This window comes from Podarcis tiliguerta (genome assembly GCF_965153285.1).
Source record: "Podarcis tiliguerta genome assembly, chromosome: 16".
In the NCBI taxonomy this organism is placed as follows: domain Eukaryota; kingdom Metazoa; phylum Chordata; class Lepidosauria; order Squamata; family Lacertidae; genus Podarcis; species Podarcis tiliguerta.
This window is the reverse complement of record NC_139549.1, coordinates 26,901,415-26,924,817: the sequence shown is the minus strand read 5'-3', so window position 1 is coordinate 26,924,817 and position 23,403 is coordinate 26,901,415. Positions and strand designations below refer to the sequence as shown.

At 49.0% G+C, this 23,403-nt stretch overlaps 1 protein-coding gene across 1 annotated transcript in view; it reads right to left on the bottom strand.

The window, feature by feature from the left end:
• Positions 1–2,782: 2,782 nt before the first annotated feature.
• The window catches only part of LOC310666615 (sodium/glucose cotransporter 1-like), a 33,169-nt gene continuing 12,548 nt past the window's right edge, over positions 2,783–23,403 (bottom strand). The window contains exons 3-15 of the mRNA XM_083417726.1: positions 23,246–23,350; positions 21,793–21,852; positions 21,257–21,361; positions 17,568–17,673; positions 16,609–16,689; positions 14,094–14,305; positions 12,720–12,855; positions 12,420–12,527; positions 11,259–11,409; positions 8,049–8,217; positions 6,459–6,674; positions 4,998–5,097; positions 2,783–3,637 (exon numbers count right to left, since the gene is read on the bottom strand). Of these exons, the coding sequence (XP_083273852.1) occupies positions 3,423–3,637; positions 4,998–5,097; positions 6,459–6,674; positions 8,049–8,217; positions 11,259–11,409; positions 12,420–12,527; positions 12,720–12,855; positions 14,094–14,305; positions 16,609–16,689; positions 17,568–17,673; positions 21,257–21,361; positions 21,793–21,852; positions 23,246–23,350 (1,764 nt within the window). The 3' untranslated portion in view covers positions 2,783–3,422. The remainder of the gene's footprint in view (positions 3,638–4,997; positions 5,098–6,458; positions 6,675–8,048; positions 8,218–11,258; positions 11,410–12,419; positions 12,528–12,719; positions 12,856–14,093; positions 14,306–16,608; positions 16,690–17,567; positions 17,674–21,256; positions 21,362–21,792; positions 21,853–23,245; positions 23,351–23,403) is intronic.

Sequence of the window (23,403 nt, the reverse complement as noted above, 5' to 3'; positions counted from 1 at the left end):
GCCCCAACCTCCCCTTGCCAAAGGCAGAGAAAAGGTTTCAGCTCGATGAGAAATCGCTGGCGGGTTTCAGCTTAACATAGCCGAGGATTCAGCTGCAAACAACTTAGTCACCCGGAAATATTGAGGGGAACCTTTGCATTGTCTCCTGCATATGGCAAATCCAACAATTAGCCTGTCACCATCTGGCACTTCCCCTCCGCCCTGCTATTAAGCCTTGACGTTTCTAAAAATGAGCCGGACTCAGCCGGGGCCTGTTTGCCACAGTCGCGGAGCGTGGTGCTGGGAGGTCTGGAGCGATGCTCTGCTGCGGGTGACGCCAGAAGATGCCTGCATCAACAAATCACCTGTTCCCCCTCTCTCCATCACTTGAAGTCAGCACCGATCACTGCTCTAATTAATGTAGCCAGGACTTAATCACCAGCTGAGAGCAAGATTTCAACCTCCGCCAGCTCAGAGAAGGGGTTGGGGGGGTTTTAATGACAGAAACAGCCCAGTCTAGGTTCAGGACAGATAAAATAAAGTCGTTCTTCACGCAGTGCATAGTTAAAACTGTGAAGCTCCCACAAGAATGAAATGATGGCCACCAATTTGGATGGCTTTAAAAAAGGATCAGACAGATTCGTGGAGGAGAGGACTATTGATGCTACTAGCTGTGCTCTGGGAGGCAGCAATGCTTTCAAATACCAATTGCCAGAAGCTACAGGAGGGGAGACTGGTCTTGTGTTCAAATCCTGATTGCTTGTTTCCCACAGACAACTGGTTGGCCGCTGTGAGAACAGGATGCTAAACTAGGTGGGCCCTTTGGTGTGATCCAGCAGCGTCTTCTTATATTCATGGGAGCCAGAATGGTGTAGTGGTTAAGAGCAGTGGACTTGTAATCTGGTGAACCGGGTTCGCTTCCCCGCTCCTCGACATGCAGCTGCTGGGTGACCTTGGGCTAGTCACACTTCTCTGAAGTCTCTCAGCCCCACTCACCTCACAGAGTGTTTATTGTGGGGGAGGAAGGGAAAGGAGATTGTGAGCCACTTTGAGACTCCTGAAGGGGAGTGTAAGGCGGGATATCAAGTCCAAACTCTTCTTCTTTTGTAGGTCTGTGGAGCTGAGGCTCCAGTGTCTTGTGAACTTGCCTCAGGTTCCCTGGAGGTGTGAAACCCCTCCCAAGTGGCCCAGGCTGGCTGAATATGTGTGTAGAGGGAAGACTCCTCATGATATCTCTAGTCCAGGGGTCAGCAAAGCTTTTTCAGCTGTGGGCCGGTCCACCGTTCCACAGACCATGTGGTGGGTCAGACTATATTTTGGGGGAAAAAAATGAACAAATTCCTATGCCCCACAAATAACCCAGAGATGCATTTTAAATTAAAGTATTGTACACATTATACTCATGTAAAAACACCAGGCAGGCCCCACAAATAACCCAGAGGTGCATTTTAAATAAAAGCACGCATTATACTCATGTAAAAACACCAGGCAGGCCCCACAAATAACCCAGAGATGCATTTTAAATAAAAGGACACATTCTACTCATGTAAAAACACGCTGATTCCTGGACCGTCCGTGGCCCAGATTGGGAAGGCGATTGGGCCGGATCCAGCCTCCGGGACTTAGGTTGCCTAACCATGCTCTAGCCCAATCATGACCCTGATCCTGAGCAGAAGCTAGATCTCTTTGTGGGTGGATGGGGGTGAGAAGGACTTAGCTGGTTCAGGAAGAAAATTGGGATAAGTGGCAGAGGCCCCCCCCACAACTGAGCCAGGACCCCCCCCCCCAAAGTGAGCTCCAACACACCCCAGACTCCCTCAAGGAACCCACCCACTTTGCAATGCGGGCCTCACATTCCCCCAGTGGGCCATCAATCATCAGGAAGGGGGTGGGGCCAGGGAGTCATTGAAAGATTTCAGTGGAGCTCCTGCTGAGCAGGTTGGCTGCTTGGAGCTGTCCAGGGTCCTGCAAAATCCAGCCTGGTGCTCCCTGAGCCACCCTCAGGCATCCAGCATGCTCTGTGGGCTCCTAGTCACAAGCCAGAGAAGTTTGGTCAAGGAAGGCATCCCATTTCAAGCTGGCATTCTGTTCTTCCTCCACAGAGACACACGGGGCGGTTATGCACTTTATCCTGTGAGGTGGGTGAGAATGAGAAATGGGGACTTGCCCACAGCCAGACAATGAACATACTAGCCACAGGGCTGAATCCAGGACTGTGGTCTAGAACGGTCCATAAGTTACTGGCAATTTGCCTTTTTCATTCTTCTTAGCAACCTGTCCTGCAAATGATCTCACCAATGAAGGAATTTCCCTCTTAGCATCCAAGATGGTTGCACAAATGCTACACTAACTCTTGCATGTCGTACGGAGCCTGTGGGAGCTCCAGATTATTTTTATATATGTATTGCATTCATATCCCACCTTTTTCTCCAAGGAGCTCAAGGTGCCATACATGGCTCTCCCCTTCCTTATTTAATCCCAGCAACAACCCTTTGTGGTAGGGTTAGGCTGAGAGGCGGTGACTGGCCCCAGTGAACTTCATAGCTGAGCAGATATTTGTACCCTGGCCTTTCCCAGGTCCTAGTCTGATACTCTAACCACTACACTACACAGCACCATAAGCAACTGTCCTGCCCCTTAGCATGGGATCCCTTTTCAAACAAAATGCAAGCTGCTGTTTTTTTAAAAAATAAGTCGTGTATTCTTATTTTTGCACAATTTATAATACATTGAGAATGCACAAAGAGTGGCAGGCCATGTCAAGTCAAAGGCTGAAGTTTCAGGGGGTTGGCAGGGGGAGGTATAAACCCTTCTAATAATTTCAAGCTTGCTCAAATCGCAGTGGTAATAAAAATCCAGTCTAGTCACTTGCAGTCCAAGACCAGAGAAAAGAGCTCATGGGAAGGGGGTGGGAATCCAATGGGGGGAGGGAGATGATAAAAGAGAAACAGGAAAGGAAAAAGCAAGGGAGGGAAGCAATTTAGAGATTTTGCTTAAAAGGAATTCAAGCAGATAGATCCACAGAATATGAAACTCAGCCTCTGTTTTAGGGACTTGTACTTATTACTATCATTATTATTTACAAGGAATCACTTATGGGAAAGCACAACATTTTAAACATAGAAAAGCAGCATTTTTATATATAAAAAGAGAGTCCAAAAATGGACCCTGAGCATTGCTGATGTGGTTCTCCTCACCCCTTCCTCTTTATCTCTGAGCTGTGGGGCTCCTCCTCTCCCCCCCCTTTCGGAGGAGAGGCAGCCCACCCACCAATTAACTCATTTGATTAAACAATTAATCAACTTGATTGGCACAAATAAGTGTCAGGCCTGGTAAGGGCAGAACTTACAAATTATGGCTTCACAAAGCAATCTCAGGGAGGGAGGGAGGGAGACCTTCATTTCAAAGGGAAAGGGGGAAGGAAAACACCCAGCCCCACGAGTCTATGCAAAAAAGCCGTGGCAGAAGATGGCCACGGCCAGGAGGATGATGCCGTTGGTGTTGACCACCCGCCTCCAGAAGGGGTCCTCTGTTGTGTCCATCATCTTCTCCCGCAGGGCTTCCTCCTCCTCTTTGCTGAGCTTGGGAGCTACTACGGTCTCCAAGCCACAGAACCAGTTGTAGGCCTTCCTGCAGCAACCCTGCTCCTTGTCCGGGACTGCAAGAGAGAGAAAAAGGTCAACGTCAAGTCTGAAAACGTAGAAGCCCAGAAGACAACGCACTTCCGTGTCCCCCAGACCCCTACCGCTCTCGGACTATGGGGCACGACAAGGAAGGTCTCAGTGCCAGACTCCTGCCATACAGGTCAGTCTGAGTGTCGTAAAAGATGCTGAGAAAGTTTTTTTCTAAAGGGTGCTTTTATTGTGTACTACAGTGGTACCTCGGTTTAAGTACTTAATTCGTTCCGGAGGTCTGTTCTTAACCTGAAACTGTTCTTAACCTGAAGCACCACTTTAGCTAATGGGGCCTCCTGCTGCTGCCACACCGCCAGAGCCCGATTCCTGTTCTTATACTGAAGCACAGTTCTTAACCTGAAGCACTATTTCTGGGTTAGCGGAGTGTGTAACCTGAAGCATATGTAATCTGAAGTGTATGTAACCCGAGGTACCACTGTTTAGTGACACCTTAGGGCCGGCCCACCCATTAGGCAGTTGCCTCAGGTGGCAGGCTGGGGACAGCTGGGAGAGGCAGTAGATCCCGGCCCTTAAGGAGGACAGTGCTCGCCCTCTCTTGTGCTTGTCACCGCTGCCACCCCCTGCTCCTCTCCAGATTCTGTTTTTCTGTGGGGCTTCCCTCAGTTGGAGAAGGTGGTGGTGCCATTTTCTGTTTGCCTCAAGTGGCAAGTGGGTGAGAGCCATGGACGAAGGGTAGTAAGTAAGTAAGTAAGTAAGTAAGTAAGTAAGTAAGTAAGTAAAATTTGCATGACTGATTTGCATGCTTTGTAAACAGCTTAGAAGCCTGTTCTGGCCTGAATTGGTTTTATTGTTTTGAAGCAGGGGTCAGCAACCTTTTTCAGCTGTGGGCCGGTCCACCGTCCCTCAGACCATGTGGTGGGCCGGACTATATTGGGGGGGGGGGGATGAACAAATTCCTATGCCTCACAAATAACCCAGAGGTGCATTTTAAATAAAAGGACGCATTCTACTCATGTAAAAACACTCCGATTCCTGGACCGTCCGTGGGCCAGACTGAGAAGGCGATTGGGCCGCATCCAGGCCCCGGGCCTTAGTTTGCCTACCCCTGTTTTAAAGCATTCAATGGCATGTACTGTGGGTGGTATCAAATGCAGGTCCATTTCAGGGGAAGCCCATTGATATCAATGGGCATGACCCACTTAGGTCCATTATTTCCAAGGAGTCTGCTCCGGAAATGCAGCCCGGGGTTGATCCTGGCACCTTCCATGGGCAAAGGGGATTCGCCGCCACCAAGCTACGATGGTCCTTCCTCTCTAGTGCCCCCCTGCCATTGACCCTCATTTAGTGCCAGGAAGGAATAAGAACCAAGGGGAGAGCTCTTACAAGCTTCTTCTTCGAAGACCGGCTCTTCCTCCATCTCCTCAGCATCCAGGTCGATGCGTTTCTCCGTTCTGTTTCGCAGGCTCCAGCAGAGGCGATAGAGCTGCCGTGGGCACAGAACAGGGAGACAGAGATGAACCTGGGGAGAGGGGGCTGAGACCATTGTGGGGGCGAGGGAAAGGGTCCGGTGCAGAGAGGGTGTCCCATGTGGTGGAATTAACTGGAGAGACCGTGGCAGCTCACAGCTCGGAAGCAGAAAACTGGGGTGCAGCAAGTCTAGAAATGCCCTTCTACTGTTCTGCCCCACTCTGTGCTCATATAATTGTAGAATTTGAAGGGACCCTGAAATATACTCGGAGTTGAGAGTGGATTTCATGGTCTTTATTCAGCTCATAGTGGTGAGGAGGAATGGAAGTTCCCCCACAATATCTGCTTTATATACATTATTTACACAGTGGGCTGCACGTTATTGGCTAATTCTGGGATTCTCCTGTAGGCCAATCAGGTTGTGGATTCAATTCCACCTGGAGCTGGATTGGGTGGCTCCTGCGGACCAATCATATTGCTGCATTGTTCTAGGACCAATCAGACTGCCGCATTTTGGATCTTATTGTTCTAGGACCAATCAGACTGCTGCATTTTGGATCCTATTCAACTCAGTACATAACAGACCCCAAGGGTCATCTAGCACAATACAAGGATTCCTAGCAGACTAGAGCTAGTGAGATATAATTATTCAGCATTTCCATAGTACTGGCCAGGGCCCACTGGTGGAGGAAGAGGAGTGCGGGGGGAACGCACCACCCGCGGCAGCGCGATCCTGATAGGGTGCCATCACAGCTGCCCACCCGCCCGCATTGGGTGCCATGCCCCTGCTGGCGTGCCACGCCCCCAGGACATATGCCACGTCCCTGCAGGCAGCGTGTCACCCCCCAGGATGCACACCAGCCCTGGCCCCACCTGCTCTCCGCACCTCAGTGCCAGAGCATGAAGCTCCGCCACTGCCTGGGCCCTGCACTTCTCTCGTATACCTTCAGAACATCCTTGCAAGGTAGGCAGGGCTGAGAGAAAGAGATAGGTATTCCCTGGGGAGCTTCACTGACTAAGCAAAGATTTGGTCCTAGCCGCATCCCTCACTGGCTTTCCATCTGTGGTTCATTTCTAAAAGGAAAACAGTGTGTCCAGCCTGTCTGGTAGCCACACTCCTTGTGATCCAAGGTGGATGTGTGCAGCAGCTGTCAAGGCAGAAGCCCTTTGAGTGTGGACAAAGGCATTTGCCTCCATTCCTTTGCATGCTGCAGAACCAAGCCTTGGTGTTCAACACAGGTTCTGAGACAGTGCTGTGTCCCACAGATGTTCTTCCTTTTGAAAGGTGTGCCATGTTTGCAGCACCATCTGGAGGTGGGAAGGGGCAGAGGAGAAGTGAGGAGAAAGATCAAAGCACAGAGGGAGAGAATGGCTTACGTGGACGTCATCAATGGGCTTGGTCAGGTATGAGACGGTCAAAATGATGATGACCGAGATGACGAACAGGATGATGGCAAAGTAGAGGTAGTGGACTTTGCAGATGATATCCGGGCAATTGCTGGGCTGAGCGCAGCTGCCAGTTCCATAGGCAAACTCGGTGATCATTCGAGACAATCCAATCAGCAGCCCCAGAATCAGGCCCCAGAAGGCCCCCTGGCAGGAAGCAGCAGAAAAAGCTCAGCTCCACAAATGGTGCTCGGATCCAGCCTTGCTCCTCTTCACTTTAGTTTGACTCACACCATGGGCAACAACACTCAGCCCAATGGCTTCTAGGCACAGTGCTCCATCCCTCTTCTTAACAGGTGGTCCTCACTTCCTGCCCCACTTGGAGCTGCCTCTATTTACACATAAGAACCTTCAGAAGAGCCAGCATCCTGCTCTCACGCAAGCCAGTCAGATGCCTTTTCTGGGAAGCCAGCAAGCAGGATCCGAGCACAAGAGCACCCCCCCATGGTTTCTAGCAACTGGAAATCAGAGACATTTACTACCTCCTACCATGGAGGCAGGGGACGCGGGTGGCGCTGTGGGTTAAACCACAGAGCCTAGGGCTTGCCGATCAGAAGGTCGGCGGTTCAAATCCCGGCAACGGGGTGAGCTCCCATTGCTCAGTCCCTGCTCCTGCCAACCTAGCAGTTCGAAAGCACGTCAAAGTGCAAGTAGATAAATAGGTACCGCTCCGGCAGGAAGGTAAACGGCATTTCCGTGCGCTGCTCTGGTTCGCCAGAAGTGGCTTAGTCATGCCAGCCACATGACCCGGAAGCTGTACGGCGGCTCCCTTGGCCAATAAAGCGAGATGAGCGTCGCAACCCCAGAGTCATTAGCCAGATTTAATATGTTTCATTCAATGATAGTAAGAGGAAGATATTAGCTCTCCCAGAAGCAGAGCGTCTCTGCAAATGGGGTAAACAAGAACCTGATACGTTGGAGCATATTTTATTTTCTTGTGATTTTGGCATTTATGCTAGAAGACAATTATTAGAGGCCTTACAACTTAACAGGCTCCATTCTATGCCACCAACGGTTCAAGACTTGCTCTCGGACAGGAATGATCAAATTCCTTTAATAGTGGCTGAATTTTTGAGTGCTGTCCATGCAGAAAGACTGGGCCATTATAAAGAGATTTAGCGGTTCTTAACTGATCGGTGATGTGGTAGTGTTATATTGTATTATTTATGCAAATTTATTTTCTCTGGAGTTAAAGATCTGACTGGGACAAACCTTGTTATGCTGAATTCGTATTTTGCACAGTTTGTATCTGGTGTTTGTTTGATAATGTGTGATTTGCTATGCCTAATAAAGGATTGACTTTTAACCCCAGAGTCGGCCACGACTGGACCTAATGATCAGGGGTCCCTTTACCTTTTACCATGAAGGCAGAGCATGACTATTGCGGCTAGTAGCCATCAATAGCCCTTTGCGCATGCCCACCCCTCCTGCAGTTGCCCAGACGCTCAGAGAATTGAGGTCAAGCCCAGCAGTTGCTCTTCCCAGGCCTTGGTGGGAGTGCTACCCCTCTGCCCAGCTTACCTGTTCATTGACCCTCTTGAAGAAAATGGCAAGGAAAAAGACGGCTGCGATGGGGGGCCCCAAGTAGCTGGTGATGGACTGAATGTAGTCAAAAAGCTGCCCATTTTGAGCCGACTGCACTATTGGGACCCAGGCGATGCTGACCGCAATCAAAATTAGCATGAACAGCCTGGAAACAGAAGGGAGATGTTAATCACAGCTCTCTACCATGCCAGCATTCAAAAACCCTAAAGATGTAGGCAGAGACTTCTTCCCCTCCAACTGAGACAACAACAAAAGCACAGCGTCCAGATCAAGGGACTCTATTCTGCCTTGGTCAGACCCCATCAAGAGTATAGTAAGCCCGTAACTTAATGCACATTTGTGTGCATCAAGCTTTACGTGTGTGGCAAAATAATTTTTTTTTAAGGTGGTGGGGTTCCAGGAAAAATGACTTTGGCAATCCCACCCGCCACTGAACCCAATGCATTTTGACTATATGCGATTTTTGCTTTAGGTGTTATTTCCAGAATATAATGCCTGCATAATAAGTTGTGGGCTTACTGCACTGTGTCCAGTTCTAGGCGCCACAGTGTAAGAAGGAGATCAACAAGACGGAACCCATGCAGAGCAGAGTGACAGAGATGATCAAGGGCCTGGAAACCAAGCCTTATGAGGAATGGTTGAGGGAGCCAGGTATGTTTAGCTTGGAAAAGAAGAGACTGAGAGGTGATAGGATAGCCACCTTCAAATAGCTGAAGGGCTGTCACATGGAATAGGGAGCAAGCTTATTTCCTGCTGCTCCAGGAAACCAACGGATTCAAGTTACAAGAAAGGAGATTCCAGCTAAATGTTAGGAAGAACTTTTGGACAGTGAGAGCTGTTTGATAGTGGAATGGACTCCCTCAGAAGGTGGTGAACTCTCTTTCTTTGGAGGTTTTGAAACAGAGGTTGGATGGCCATCTGTCATGGATTTTTTTAGCTGTAATTCCTGCTTTGCAGGGGGTTGGACTAGATGACTCTTCGAGTCCCTACTCTACAATTCTGCGATACTGTAATCACATCCGCCACTTTCCAACCGACTCAGGTTGAGAGCAAAGCACAACAGAACGTCTTTCCCATTGCCCTGCTCATTCCAGCTTTTGCTGACAGTTGAAGCCCCACCTGTCCATCTTGGCCCCCAGCACTGGTTCTGGACACACCTGAGCATGGTGAGGTTTTGACTGTCGGTTTTTATTTGTACATTGTGAACCATTTTATTATTGTTGCACATGAAAAACAGTATACAGCCATACCTTGGGTTACAGACGCTTCAGGTTGCGTTTTTTTGGGTTATGGACCGCCGAAACCTGGAAGTACCGGAATGGGTTACTTCCGGGTTTCGGCAGTTGTGCATGTGCAGAAGCGCTAAATCGCGCTTTACGCATGCGCAGAAGCGCCGGATTGCAACCTGCGAGTGCGCAGATGCACCACTGTGGGTTGCAAACACTGCGGGTTGCGAATGTGCATCCTGCATGGATCCCGTTCGCAACCCGAGCGTCCACTGTAGTGGCAATTACAGTAATTCATTGAGCAAATGCTGGGTTCATTCATATCACATCCCTAAGCGAGTGTTCAAATGCAAAAACTAATCCCATATTTTAGCAAACAGCATGATCCATTAAATGGCACAGCTAGCATCTGTTCCTTCCATTTTGTCTAGGTGGCAACTAAGCTGTTATAAAGGGAATTAATTTAAATAGGCAGGGAGTGGTCGAATCTCAACCTTCCCTATTACCTAATAACCTCCAGCTGTTTTGGACTACAACACCCATCAGTCAGAGCCAGCAGGGTCATATGACACTGAGGCTGATGGGAGTTGTAGTCCAACGTAGTTGGAGGGCACCAGGTCAGCTGAGGCTGCTCTGTTGGAGAGAAGGACTTGGCATTCAGCCTATCAGGATGCTACATGTGCAATAAGTCCAAATGTCCACAGGGGGGCACCTCAGCACCACAGGTGTCACACAGCAAAGAAAAATCTTAAGTTGCCCTAATGGTCCTATAGAGAGAGAAAAAACCAAAAGCCACAGTAAGGCAAAACCATTTTTTTAAAAATGTAAATGTGTGGAGAAAAGAATGCACTCCACCAAGTGGCAGAAGCAGAATGTGCAGAGAAAATACTGTGTCTGAACTCAGCCAGCCATGCTTGTTGGCCAGAGTTGCACTCTATATCTATGGTTGAGAGGCAATGCTGCATAGTGGTTAGAGTGCCAGACTAGGACCTGGAAGAGACCAGGGTTTGAATCCCTGCTTAACCATGAAGCTCACTGTGTATGACTTATTGTGAGGATTAAATGAGGATGGGGGGGAACCATATATGCCACTCTGAGATCCTTGGAGGAAAAGGTGGGATGGAAATGAAATAAACAAACAATTTGTCGTATTGTCACTCCTGGAATATGTTAATGAACAGAAGGGTTCCACCTCTGCCTCCTTGTCATAGAATCCTAGAACTGTAGAGTTGGAAGGGACCAAGAATCCCTGGCAGACAGCCATCCAATCCCTGTTTAAAAACCTGCTGATGAAGTCTGTTCTGCTGCCAAGCAGCTGCTGGACAGATCCTTGGGAGAAGGTGGGCCATTTGAGATTCAAATCTACTTGCGTACTGCACCCTGTATGGTTAACCTCTTGCTGATTCACTGCTGTTAGTTAGACATGGAATCTGGCCCTGGGGGCCGACCCAAGCGTTGCATTGAGGGTCAACAAAAAGGTCACCAAGCAGCCAGCAAACTCGTCCTCCAGAACTCTTTGTCAAACCGGATGCTGAGTATATGTCTTTGGAAAGAGAAGCTGGGCATCCTGTAAACACCTTTAAATCCTTAGGTTATGAGTCTTCAGATAGAGGGCAGGAACCAGACTAAGGCTGCAGCCGCGGGCACCACTTTTCTTGGGAGCCAGCCCCAATGAACACTATCTATCTGGGTAAAGAAGCTGGGGCCTGGGCTGTACATCAGATGAGGCCAACCTTCCCCAATCTGGTGCGCCATGCAGCTGTTTCGGACTATGGCTCCCACCAGCCCCGGCTAGCATGGTCGTATGAAAAGGGGGCTCATGGGAGTTGTAGTTCAAAACCTCCAGGTCAGGTGGAAGGCTGGGTGAGGTTCCCCTTGGTGGTCTCACAGGTCCCAGGCAAAGTTTCAATTTGCAGAGAGCTGTGAGCACATAATAGTCATTCCTACTTGTCATCATCACCTGCCCACTATCATGAGCTCCTGCTCTTTCGCTCCCCGACGTATTTTAGTGTAGATGTCCATGGTGAAGAGCGTGCTGGCACTGTTGAAGATAGAGGTGAGGGAGCTCATCAGAGACGCCAACATGACAGACAGCATCAGGCCTCGCAATCCTGAAACACAAGAGGAAGAGAAGCAGGGGGGCAAGTCAGAGGTGGCTTTAAAGGAGCATGACCAGTCGCATTGGGCAGTGGCATAACATGGGTTGCCAGGACCCCGGGCCACATTGGAGGGAGGGAAACGGATGGTGTCTGCATCATCCAGGTGATTGCAGCCACAGAAATAAGAAAAGAAGAGTCGTTTCTTTGTCTGGAGAAGTCACTTCCGGGTTTGCATGGAGAAGCTGTTTTCAGTTATGGAAGCATGTTGTGCCAGGACAACTGCCCCTGTGCCCCTACTCCACTAGCACTGGGCACAGAGCCTCGGGAGCACTGTAGGGGGCGCCACAACTGTGTTTTAGAAGGGAGCGTGAGAGGCAGTGGGAGCCAAATTGGGCATCACACAGAACACTGCTGAAGTTTGAGACCCCAAGCTCTGCCCCCGGGTAAGTGGCAAAGGCATACCTAGGAGTTGGAGAAACAGTCCCCCCTCCTGCCTGAGGTGGCACGGAAATCATGCTACTGCTTAGCACCCCTGGACTGCCAGCTCCTGGGTGGCATGTTCTGCAGCCACTACTTCCACAGGTAACTGGATAGGTTAGCGGATGGAGAGCGGAGCCAAGGAGTGCGGTGCTTTCCAGTTATATGTTGCTGCTGCTGCCAAAGCACCTCTCTGATCTGTTCTGGCTCTTGCCTTCCCAGGGTTCTGATTGACTCTCCCAGCACTCAGCACAGCACTTCTCGAGCTGCTTTGTTCTAGCTTAGTTAAGTCACGAAGGTGGGCAGTGCTTGCCCCCACCTTTCCTAAATCACCCTCACTTTCTCCACTCTTGCCCTGACAGCCTTGTTTGCCCTGACTCTGTGGGAACACAACCCCCAGCAGCCAAAGCCATGCAGATGAATTCTTACAAAACGATGCAGGCGTCATTACCCACCCTGCACCTGTGCTTTGCTGTCTTGTTGGGTTTCTTCCTCTTCCCAACCCCCTCCTAACTAACAGCCAGAGCACAAGTGAAGCATCTCACCGTTTGGCATCAGCTTGACCACCATCCTTGGGTAGGCGATGTTTGAACAGCCAACTGGCGTCCCACATGCTGCAAGACACGTTTCAGGAACGACACAAGCCACCGTATCTGCGGGAAAGAGAAAAACAGGGGCACCTTACTGGGGGGGGGGGGGCTGAGATATCCTGAGTGCACCATCCTAGAGATGAACAGGATTCCCAGTGGGTACCACCCTTTGAGGGGATGGATGGAAGAGCCACACTCTGAATGGACTCTGCCACGGATGGAGACGAGAGGATGAGGCTGGAGGTCTCATCTCACCTGTGTACAAAATTCGACTGATCATGCCTGGCATGACAATCAGGAACATGGGCATCAGCTTCAGGTAACCACACATGATGCAGCCAGCCTTGACATGGGACATGTTCTTGCCTGAGAGGCATCGCTGGACAATGACCTACCGGAGAGGAATGGAGAGGAAAGTGAGCAGCCGATCAGGCTAGTCTTGACTTTAGAGCAGGCTCCTTGGGGTGGGGTGGGCTTATCAGTTGCTTGTGTGGTGAATTTTTACTTCAGAGGAGGACTTCTGCTCAGAGGTAGAGCATCTGCTTTGCAGAAGGTCCCAGTTCAGCCTGCGGGATATATCCAGGCTCATATAACCAACATACTTAACTCTAATTAATGCATGAAGGGGTTAAGACCATAGAATAAGCTGTCCTGCTAGGCTTAGCGAGGTCACAGCCCCTCACCTTGGGAGGAAGGGCTACTAAACGCTTTGTTCTTTTCCACCATGTGAACCCTACTTACCAGACACGTGGTTTCTTTCTATGCTAAGGGAAGTAGGAAACTTTGGAAGCAACTTAGACGTGAATATTTTAAACACACCCTTTAGTGTGCTCCTCTTTGCGAGTATTGGTGCCTCTGACGCTGGAAGAGGAGGGCCGGGCTGCGCTGTGGGCACCTGTGGGGGGGGGCGCCTACTTCATGCCCCCTCAAAAATCCGTGCCCAGGGCCACTGCCCCTCTGACACCCCCTCGTTACGTTACACCACTACCTAAGAGTTCTGTTCACTACTAGTTAGCATCTCTGCATCTGAAATCAAATGTCTCAGTACTCAGCCTATGGAAAACAAAGCGCTACACATGTCATGCTTCAGGAAATCCGATCCCCCTCCCTCACAGCAGTCCGCCAGTAACGGAGAGACAAGAAGCTCTTACCAGTGTCTTTTATTCAATATTCACAGAGAGAGATGTAGAAATGCAGTCTCTCTTGGATAATGGCGTTGCTCTGAGTAAAGCCCCATCCCCTCTGCCTCTCCTACTCTACGTCATCCCTGCGTTGACCCCTGTGTTTTCTGCACCTGAGTTTCTGTTCTCTTCCTTTCAATGCCCGCCAGGTCCTAGGAGATGGGGGATCTGGAATGCTTTCTAAAGACACTGAGTCTGTCAGCTGTCTCTCCCCTGGTGCGTCTTCTTCCTGCTCCTCTCCCAATGTTTCCCAGCTTATCCCCTCTGCAAACCGCTGCTCTAAATCTATACTGTCTCCCTCTTCTCTGGGAAGTGCTGGAGGGAAGTGCTGACCACATGTTGCTGCAGAAATATCCTCCGCAGACAGAATCTGAGCAGGAACTAGGCGCCACCATCACCCCTCCCCTTCAGAGTGGACCTGAGGACCCAAGACTCATCTCCACCATACCTGATCTGTGCACCAGTACCAGAGGCCCAGGATGCTCAGGCCAAAGATGAGTCCCGGCCATGGCAAATCACCGTTGATGGGATCCCGGAATATCTGGAACGAATCTGGACGGGGTGTGTAGCATTTTTCGGGGATACTGGAATTTTCAACCTGCGGGATCGCATTCATGTACTTGTGCACAAATTCCTCATATCCTCCAACTTCTTCAAACGCTGGGGAAAGTTGACAGTCCTTGTAAGGTACCAGTTCACTCACATATATGTATGCCAGGCAGGCACAGAGACATCCACACCCCAGTTCAGGGGAGGCTGGGCTGCTTTCATGATGCATGTGGTCTCCCTCACCCCCCCCCCAGACATTCACAGCTGGTTTCCAGGGGGTAAGAAATAGTGGATCTGGCATTGAGAGATTCTCAGCTGCCACTGAGAAAAGGAAACCACCAGTCCTCATGATGACTGATGGCTTGATGATAAATCTCCACTTGAATTTTCACTTGTTGAATTGATGGTCACAGGAAAGCTGAGGGCCAGAGGGATGAACTCTTTCAAGTTCACAGATAAGTAACCTGCCCCCCCCCCCCCCCGCCGGCATATAGAGCCGATAGCAAGAATGGATGTTCAGCCTCCACCTAGTGGTCACAGGCAAAACTGCAAGCAAAATCAATCACCTCCCTCCTTTGGAATTCAGTGGCGCCTTCTGTCACTCCCTCATGGTTTCTACTTCTTTCCTACTTTGCTTCCAGGCTGATTTTATTTGTGTTCACCTGTTTAGTTTTTCAGAGCCCACCTTTCGTGGCTCAGTGAGCTTTGGTAAGTCCTGGTGTTGCCACCAGCTCCATATGCCTGGGGGAAAGATTGTTTGGAACTCACCTGTAAAAGGGATTTCCCAGGCATATAGGGGCTGATGGTAAGGGCCCACCATGGCTTATTTTTGATGCTGCCTATATACCTTTTTCTGAGCATGTCTGTTTGTCTAGCTGCAGAGAGTCTCTTACTTCTTAATGGGTTACCTTTGTGTTGTTGGTCCTGTCCTCTTTCGCAGTGCCAGATTACCAAACAGGCAGAGTAGGCACCGACCTATGGGCCCCACGCCTTTTAGGGGCCCTGCAACAATCGATCAAAATAATATTGTGTAACGAAACTGGTTAAACCACAGAGCCTAGGACTTGTCGATCAGAAGGTTGGTGGTTCGAATCCCCGCGACGGGGTGAGCTCCCGTTGCTCAATCCGAGCTCCTGCCAACCTAGCAGTTCGAAAGCACATCAAAGTACAAGTAGATAAATAGGTACCACTCCAGCGGGAAGGTAAATGGCGTTTCCGTGCCCTGCTCTGGTTCGCAGAAGCAGCTCCCTCGGCCAATAAAGCGAGATGAGCGCCGCAACCCCAGAGTCGGTCACAACTGGACCTAATGGTCAGGGGTCCCTTTACCTTTACTAAAATTAGAAACCTATAAGGAGATAATTTGAGTTGTAGGGTGGTGTCCCTGAGATTTTGACTGCCTAGTCAGTAGCAGTAAAGCTGGATGAAATATAATTGCCTCTGGTCTATTGTTTGGGAATCCTGCAACGTGTTTAAATTTTTACTCTGCTAACTATACACCACAGGGTTTAATCCGGCACTGCTTCTTCGGCTTGTCATAATGAAAACTGAATTCCAAACTGAATTCAGAAGCTTTACAAGGGATTTGTTTTGTGTGCAATTTTGCCTGTGACCACTAGGTGGGGTCTGAATGCCCATTCCTGCCATCAGCTCCCATATGCGTGAGAAAACCCTTTTAAAGGCGAGTACCGAATGGTCTCCTTTCATTTAAGGCAGGGCACTCATCTGAGTTACAGCCAGGCTGTGTCACCTGAAATTTCTTGTACCATCTGATGAGGGGTTTGTTTAACTGCTCACGAGCGCACACGGCACAATAATGGTGGCTCTGGCAGGTGATGCTTCTGTCAGTTTGCATTTCTTAGTACAGAAAGTATTGATCTGATGTGTAGAGATCTTTCCTATTCTACTTAATTCAAGAGGGAAGCTTCTCTGTGTGAAATAAGTTTCATGATGTTTGGGTTATTCCTTCAGAGAAGCTGAGTATGGCTGATTTAAACTGGTTCTTTTATCTCTTCTCTCAAGGTCATGCTGACTATATAATAAGAGGCCAGAATGAGCCTGGGTTTCAATTTCTTTTTCTATCTCTTTCCCTTCTGGTGTGGTTTTTTGTATATAGTGTTAAGGTTTAGACTTATTATAAGCTATTGCAAGTTTAAGTTAAGTCTGCTGCAACTGGATTTCTTATGGACAGTGCCAGTCCTGAATGTATTGGATTTGTGACCATTAATACACATTTGCCTTCCGTAGCAGTAAAGCTCTGCTGGATGAAATATAATTGCCTCTGGTCTATTTTTTGGGAATCCTGCAACGTGTTTAAGTTTTTACTCTGCTAACTATTCACCAGAATCTACTCTGGATCAATACTGAGTAGACTTTTCAGTGACACATTCAACCTTTCCTTTGTGTTGTCTGCTTACCAAAGACGGTCAGGATAATGGACCCCACCAGCATGATAAAAGTTTGCAATGTGTCCGTGTAGATGACGGCCGCAAGTCCTCCTAAGAGCCAAAAGGGTAGAAAGAGCAATAGGGCAGTGTGAGGAGGAGAACATCTCCTGATTCCTTTGAGGGAGAGGAACCCTTCCCCAGCATCACTGCCTTGACCTATTTGCTAAAGCTAAGGCTTTTCTCATCTTGCTTTGGCAAGAGAATACACCTCTCTCTCTCTCTGGAGGGCTCAAGACACACAGGGAGATGGTCACATGTGACTCAAGGCGAGAGGCAGCCTTTCTCTCTCCCCACAATATACGATACAATATATGATATACGATATCTTTATTGTCATTGTCCAATGTAGAACAATGAAATTGAAAAACTACCACAAAACTACATAAAAACTACATAAAACTACATAAAAACTACATAAAACTACCACAAAACTACATAAAACTACATAAAACTACATAAAAACTACATAAAAACTACATAAAACATTCAAAACCCCCCAAAACTCTAAAACCCCATTTTAAAATACACTATACTATAGAGACCCCTTATGCTGCGTTTAGAACCAGAATTGCATTTGCGTAGAAACTGTTTCTCAGGCGGCTAGTCCTGGCCTTTATAACCCTATACCTTCTTCCAGAAGGCAGAAGCTGAAAGAGATCATTTCGTGGGGGCGTACTATCCTGCGCTATCTCTGCTGCTTTCTTATGGCACCTGGCAGCATAGATTTGATCTAAGGTGGGAAGAGTGCACCCAATTATTCTCTCTGCAGTCTTTACAACCCTGGATAGCATTGTTTTTTCCCTGGCCGTGCAGCTCCCAAACCACACACACAGACACAAATCCCACCCGGGATGGGATTTGCAACTTCAACAGCTTATTATCTTTAATGGACAGGGAAGCAGGGAGACCCTCTGAACCCAAAGACTCACCCGTGATGGTATAAAGGGCTGTAATGGTGAGCAGGATAATGATGGCCACGTAAATATTCAGCCCCATGGCTTCCTTGATGAAGATCGCACCAGAAAATATATCTGCCTGAAACAGAACAGGAGGAGCAGCATTTTTAAGCAGTGGTGGTAATGGGTAACCGTGCACCCACAAGGATCCAGAACATAGCCATCAAGGCTAGTGGCCATCAACATCTCTCCTCCATGAATTTGCCGCATTCTCTTAAAGCCATCTAAGTTGGTGGCCATCACTGCCTCCTGTAGGAATGAGTTCCACAGTTTAACTATGCACACAAGGCCAGGTTGCAAGTGCTCCCGGGAGTTTCACCAACAAACACAGAGAGTTTGTTGAAGCTCCTCCTCACCTGGAGGTGGGTTACCATGAGCTACAGTCCTGCAATCCCTATTACCTGCTGGTTGCCTACTAGCATCAAGATAACCTGGGACTCAGCTACATTAGTCAAGAAACAGCATTTTGAATGCATTATTAACATGCAACACCAGTTGGCACAAGAGAGCAAAAAAAAAAATCCAAGTGATTTTCCATAGTGTTTTTTTTCTTTTGTTATAACAATTTAATTTCTGACTTATTTATAGTGTTTTCCCCTCCTATGTGAAGATCCACCCCTGATGTTGAGTATTTATACTCAGAAGAGAGAAAGGGTGGATCCAGGGACAGAGAGAAAGTCAGCAGCATGGGGACATTTTTAAAAAATGTGTTGTTTTTATATATATATATATTTGTGTGTATTTGTCTGTTTGTATTGTTTGTTTATTGATTGTTAAAATAAAAAAAATCATATAAAAAAATAAAAATAAAAAAATCTATCTTATCAATCAAAGAATGTCAGGTCTGGATTTGAGGAGAGGTGTCACATAGTCAAAGTGATGAGAGATGAATCATTTTGGTTGCAAAATGTCAGATAGGAGTGAGCAGTTCAAAATAAAGAAATGAAAGCTAGGAATCTGGGCTTTAGGGGGTCACCTGGCAGTGATGGTATGAACGCCCACGCCTGGAAACACCCAAAGCCAGGCCCCACATTAACCAGCATGGCAAGCACATGGCAATGTTTCAGCTTTCTGCCTGTAGCCTCAAAGCCTTCTCTGTTTCCTCCCTGGGAAAGAGTTCCTCCTCAAAAGCAAGTGATCATTTATGACCCTTAGGCACAAGAGATGCCTGCTGCTTCCGCATCTTACATAAACTATAAAAACTATCCTGCAGGCTGTTCATTATTGAAGCTCTTTAAAAAGGCGGCTCCCCAAGGCTTTCCCACTGGAGATCCAGCTCAACCGGCTGCGTCTGATATCTTCATTAAGTGTCTTTTACGGCCCCCATTAAGGCTTTATCGCCTCTCCCCGACTACTTAACTTCACCTTAGGCAGGAATCGCCTCCTCAGAGCCCCGTGCTAATCAACTGGAAACAGTGGCTGCCAGCAAGGTCACGTTGATGCCACCAGCAAGCAGCTCCGACATTCACGTGCTCTCTGATCAGGCTGCTTTACTTGGGAGTAAGCACTCATTGGAGGGACTTGCTTGTGGGTCAACACATATTCTACCACCCAGCACCCTTACAACGACCTTGCAAGGTAGGTTGGTATTATTGCTGCCGACTGCAGATGGAGGAGAGGGCCGAGGCTGAAAAACAAGGGTTAGGGAGACGTTCCCTTCCATGAACTCTCAAAATGGCTTTAGGCAAGTCACTCTCCCTCTCTCAGCCTCTGTTTCACCGTAGGAGTGGAAACCATAATAAGACAGACCTACCATACCAGGTTGTTGTGTGCAAGGACAATCACTATACAGTGGTACCTCGCAAGACGAATGCCTCGGAAGACGAAAAACTCGCAAGACGAAAGAGTTTTTCGTTTTCTGAGTTGCTTCGCAAGACGGATTTCCCTATGGGCTTGCTTTGCAAGACGAAAATGTCTTGCGCCTTTTTTTAAAAACCGCCAATGCATTCCTATGGGAAACCGTCAATACACATTGGTGCTTTGCAAGACGAAAAAATTCACAAGATGAAAAAACTCGCAGAACGAATTAATTTCGTCTTGCGAGGCACCACTGTAATCCTTTGAACACTGTATGTTAGACAAATTATAGCTTCTAAAACAGAACTTGAGTAATGGTTCCGCAATGAGTTTCTACTTTAAAAGAAAGCGGTTCATTTCTGTCCCAGGATGCCAAGATTGCCACTGGTGCTGAAGTGCAAGGAAAGGCGGGGGGGGGGGGGGGCAGGTTGCTGCAGACTTTTCCCTGCCCCATTACAGATTAATTAGTAACCCTGATAGAGATGGATTATTGCCGCCTTGGCGGAGACGGAGGGCAAAAGGCCTGGCCTTTCAGGCTAATTTGTATGATTATCTCTCAGCTGTTGCCCATAAGGGCAAAGAGTAGCCTTGCATGGCAACTGCTGGGAAATAACTGGCCAGCGGTTGCCCCCACCCCACCAGGCAGCAGCTGCAAAGGAGGGGGCAGGATTGAAGGAAGGTCCCCCGTGGCCTCCAGTCTGGTGGGCTGTGAAATCCCAAAAGCCCCTCCTTCCTCTTGAGGCTGCAGACATGCCATACATTTAAAGCATAAAGCTTCCCCCCAAAGAATCCTGGGAACTGTAGCTTGTCCCTCATGGAGCTACAGTTCTCAGAAGCCTTAACAAAACAGTTCCCAGGACTTGTGGGGGACGGGACATGCGCTTTAAATGGGTTTTTAATGTGTGCAGGCTGAATAACGCTTCATAAAGCAAGCAGGAAGAGATGCCGTCAGGTTTTTAGCTCATGATATGTTAGTTCCCATGATGTGACTCTTTTGGCTTCGCAGCAGCCTGTCCCAGCCTGGTGCCTTCCAGAAGCTTCTGGACTACAGATCCCACGAGTCCCACCCCATGCAACTATGATAGCAGGGACTGGTGGGATTTGTAGTCCAAAACGTCAGACATGCCCTAGAGCTGATCTTCCAATGGGGAGTTTACAGGGCAACCAGAAGCAGAAACAGGTGTGTGTTTAACATTATATGATGTATACGTTGTTTTCCCTTCAGACCTAGAGCTCACCCACTTTCTTTTGCACCACACTTTCCAGACACAGGTCCGTGCTTTAAAGCTTTGTGTCCCAGTGTGGTCTTTTTCCCTGGCACTTTCCCTGGAAAAACCCTCGTTTTACTTCTGAATTGAAACAAATGCAATCCATAGAAAACACAATGACTGTTTGCTCTGGTAAAGGGAAAGGGACCCCTGACCATTAGATCCAGTCGCGGACGACTCTGGGGTTGCAGCGCTCATCTCGCTTTATTGGCTGAGGGAGCCGGCATACAGCTTCCGGGTCATGTGGCCAGCAGGACTAAGCTGCTTCTGGCGAACCAGAGCAGCGCACGGAAACACCATTTACCCTCCCGCTGGAGTGGTACCTATTTATCTACTTGCACTTTGACGTGCTTTCGAACTGCTAGGTTGGCAGGAGCTGGGATCGAGCAACAGGAGCTCACCCTGTCGCGGGGATTCGAACCGCCCTAGGCTCTGTGATTTAACCCACAGCGCCACCTGCGTCTGATTCAGTTGTAACATGCAGTTTTCCATGGGGAAAGCACTAGGACAACAACAACAACAAAACCATCCTTGCGCACAGAGCTTTAAAGGCCCAAAGATAGTCTGGGCGAGGGAAAGGGTGCTGGATCCACTTACTGAGATCTTAGTGAAGATGTACAGGAAGAGAGAGAGGACTGAAAGGTAGATTTGAATGCGCTTCCCCCCAAACCGTTTCCGCAGGTACTCTGGCATTGTCACCACCTGCAAGGAGGAGGAAGAAAAGGTCAGGCGTTTGGAGCAGCTAGAGGAAGCAGAAGAGCACTGGGGCAGGGGTACGTGGCCTGGCCCGGCCCAGCCTCCCAGTAAATATGAAAGCTGGCAAAAGTGGGCCCTAGAACCTCAGATGTAAATCCCAGCTGAGGAACTACACACAAAGCCATTACCCATGAAAAGGAAGAAGTGGCAGTTGGGGATGTGTGGATGAACACACAAAAGGAGACCTGTCAATAATTACCCAGCAGCCCAGTGAGAGCTCCTTTTGCTGAGAATGCCAGGCGCTGCCAGGCAGATCTCCTGCAAACCCCTTCCCTCTTCCCTTAGCCTGGGTGTCCCGCCCCCAATGATATGCAGAAAATAAGACAAGCACAGGAGCCACGAATGAGGAAGCCAAATCACCCGCGTTGTGGACTTACTCCAGCCTTGATGTAGATGGGGACAAACATCCAGCCCAGAATGACCACCATCACCAGAGCCTGGAACACACGGAAAGTTTTTGTTGATGCATTTGTTTATCCAAGTATTTACAGACTGCACTTACACAGAAAATGTAACAAGGTTTTTGCAGGAAAAGCATCAGCAGCATAGAACCTGAGTGGTAATGGGCCAAAGTCCTGTCTGAGCAATGCACTTTTGAAAGGAATCTGAAGGAAAACAAGAACGACTCCAGCCAGATGACTTCTGGTGGCAAGGAGTTCCACAGGACAGGCCCTGCCACATTAAAGGCTCAGTCCCTAGTGAAGGCCACCCGAACCTCAGGAAGATTGGGGGACTGCCAGCGGTGCCCTTCAGAGGATCTCGGTGACTGTGGTGGGGAGTAAGGAATCAGGCAGTCCATAGGTACTGTGGGCTCATGAAGTCCTAACAAAGGATCTTGAACTTTGTAGCAAATTGGTAGCCAGTGTAGCTCTCTCCTATGAGCTGTGTGGTGCTTGCAGGGGTGGGCCTTGCTAATATGGCACCTTGACACACACCCCAGATCTCGTACCACCTTCCCAAAGCTGGTTAAGCGAGGCACTGGGCTTTGGAAAGGAGGTGTGAAGGCTCTGGGAGGGTCCTAGAACCCTCCCGTCTCCTTCCCAAAGCGGGGCAAGCACCAACTAGGCTTTAGGAAGGAGGGTGGGGGAATTTAGGACCCTTCCCAAAGCAAGCACTTACTAGGCATTGGGAAGGAGGTGGCGAGGTGCCCTCTTGGCTCAGTGCTCTGTGCGGGAGAACCAGTCGCGCTGTCCTAAATCCACCTCTGGGAGCTCGGCTGTCACATTCTGTCCTCATTGCCAACATCAGCCCCACATAAAGTGCATCACAGTAAGGAAGGCTTGAGGTCTCCAGAGCATGGACCACTCTGATCAGGCTACCCTGGTCCAGGAATGGTGGCAGCAGGCGTATGGTGGCAGCCAAAGCTGGTGGAAATCTTTTCTAGCCACAGAGATCACTGGGGCCTCTAGTGATAAAGATGGAGCGTTATCTTTTTCCCACTGAGGTTGGGTGCATCTTGGCAGGATGCTGAGCCACATGCCAACACATCAGGAGACATCTTGCCCCTGGGGAGCCTAGTTACGCCACACACGCCTGATCAGGGCCTGATCTGGGTTCTCCAAAAACCAGGGATGAAGACATGGCCCCTGAGGCGTTGTTGGATCACAGCTCCCATCACCCCAAGCCAGCATGGCATGCGCTCAAAAACATGGAATCCAGGAATGTGACGGGATTTTCCTGCCCACCCACCGGAAGAGCAACCCTTTTGATCAGCAGGTTTAAAAGAAAAAGAAAAAACCATCCCCAGGCAAGAAGGGTTAAAAATATGAAGGACCCAAAAATAAACTGGTAACTGCCATTTTCCAAAGCCACAGAATCAAAGGCACTTACGTTCCACTCGAAGCCCCCGATCGCAATCCCGGCGGCTGCCCCCGTCCCGGCCAGGCCTACAAAATGGCCGCTCCCAATGTTGCTGGCAAACAGAGAGGCACCAATCTGGAAGCAGAAAGGAGAGATGTCCTTTAGCCTGAGGGAGGAAGGTGGGCTGG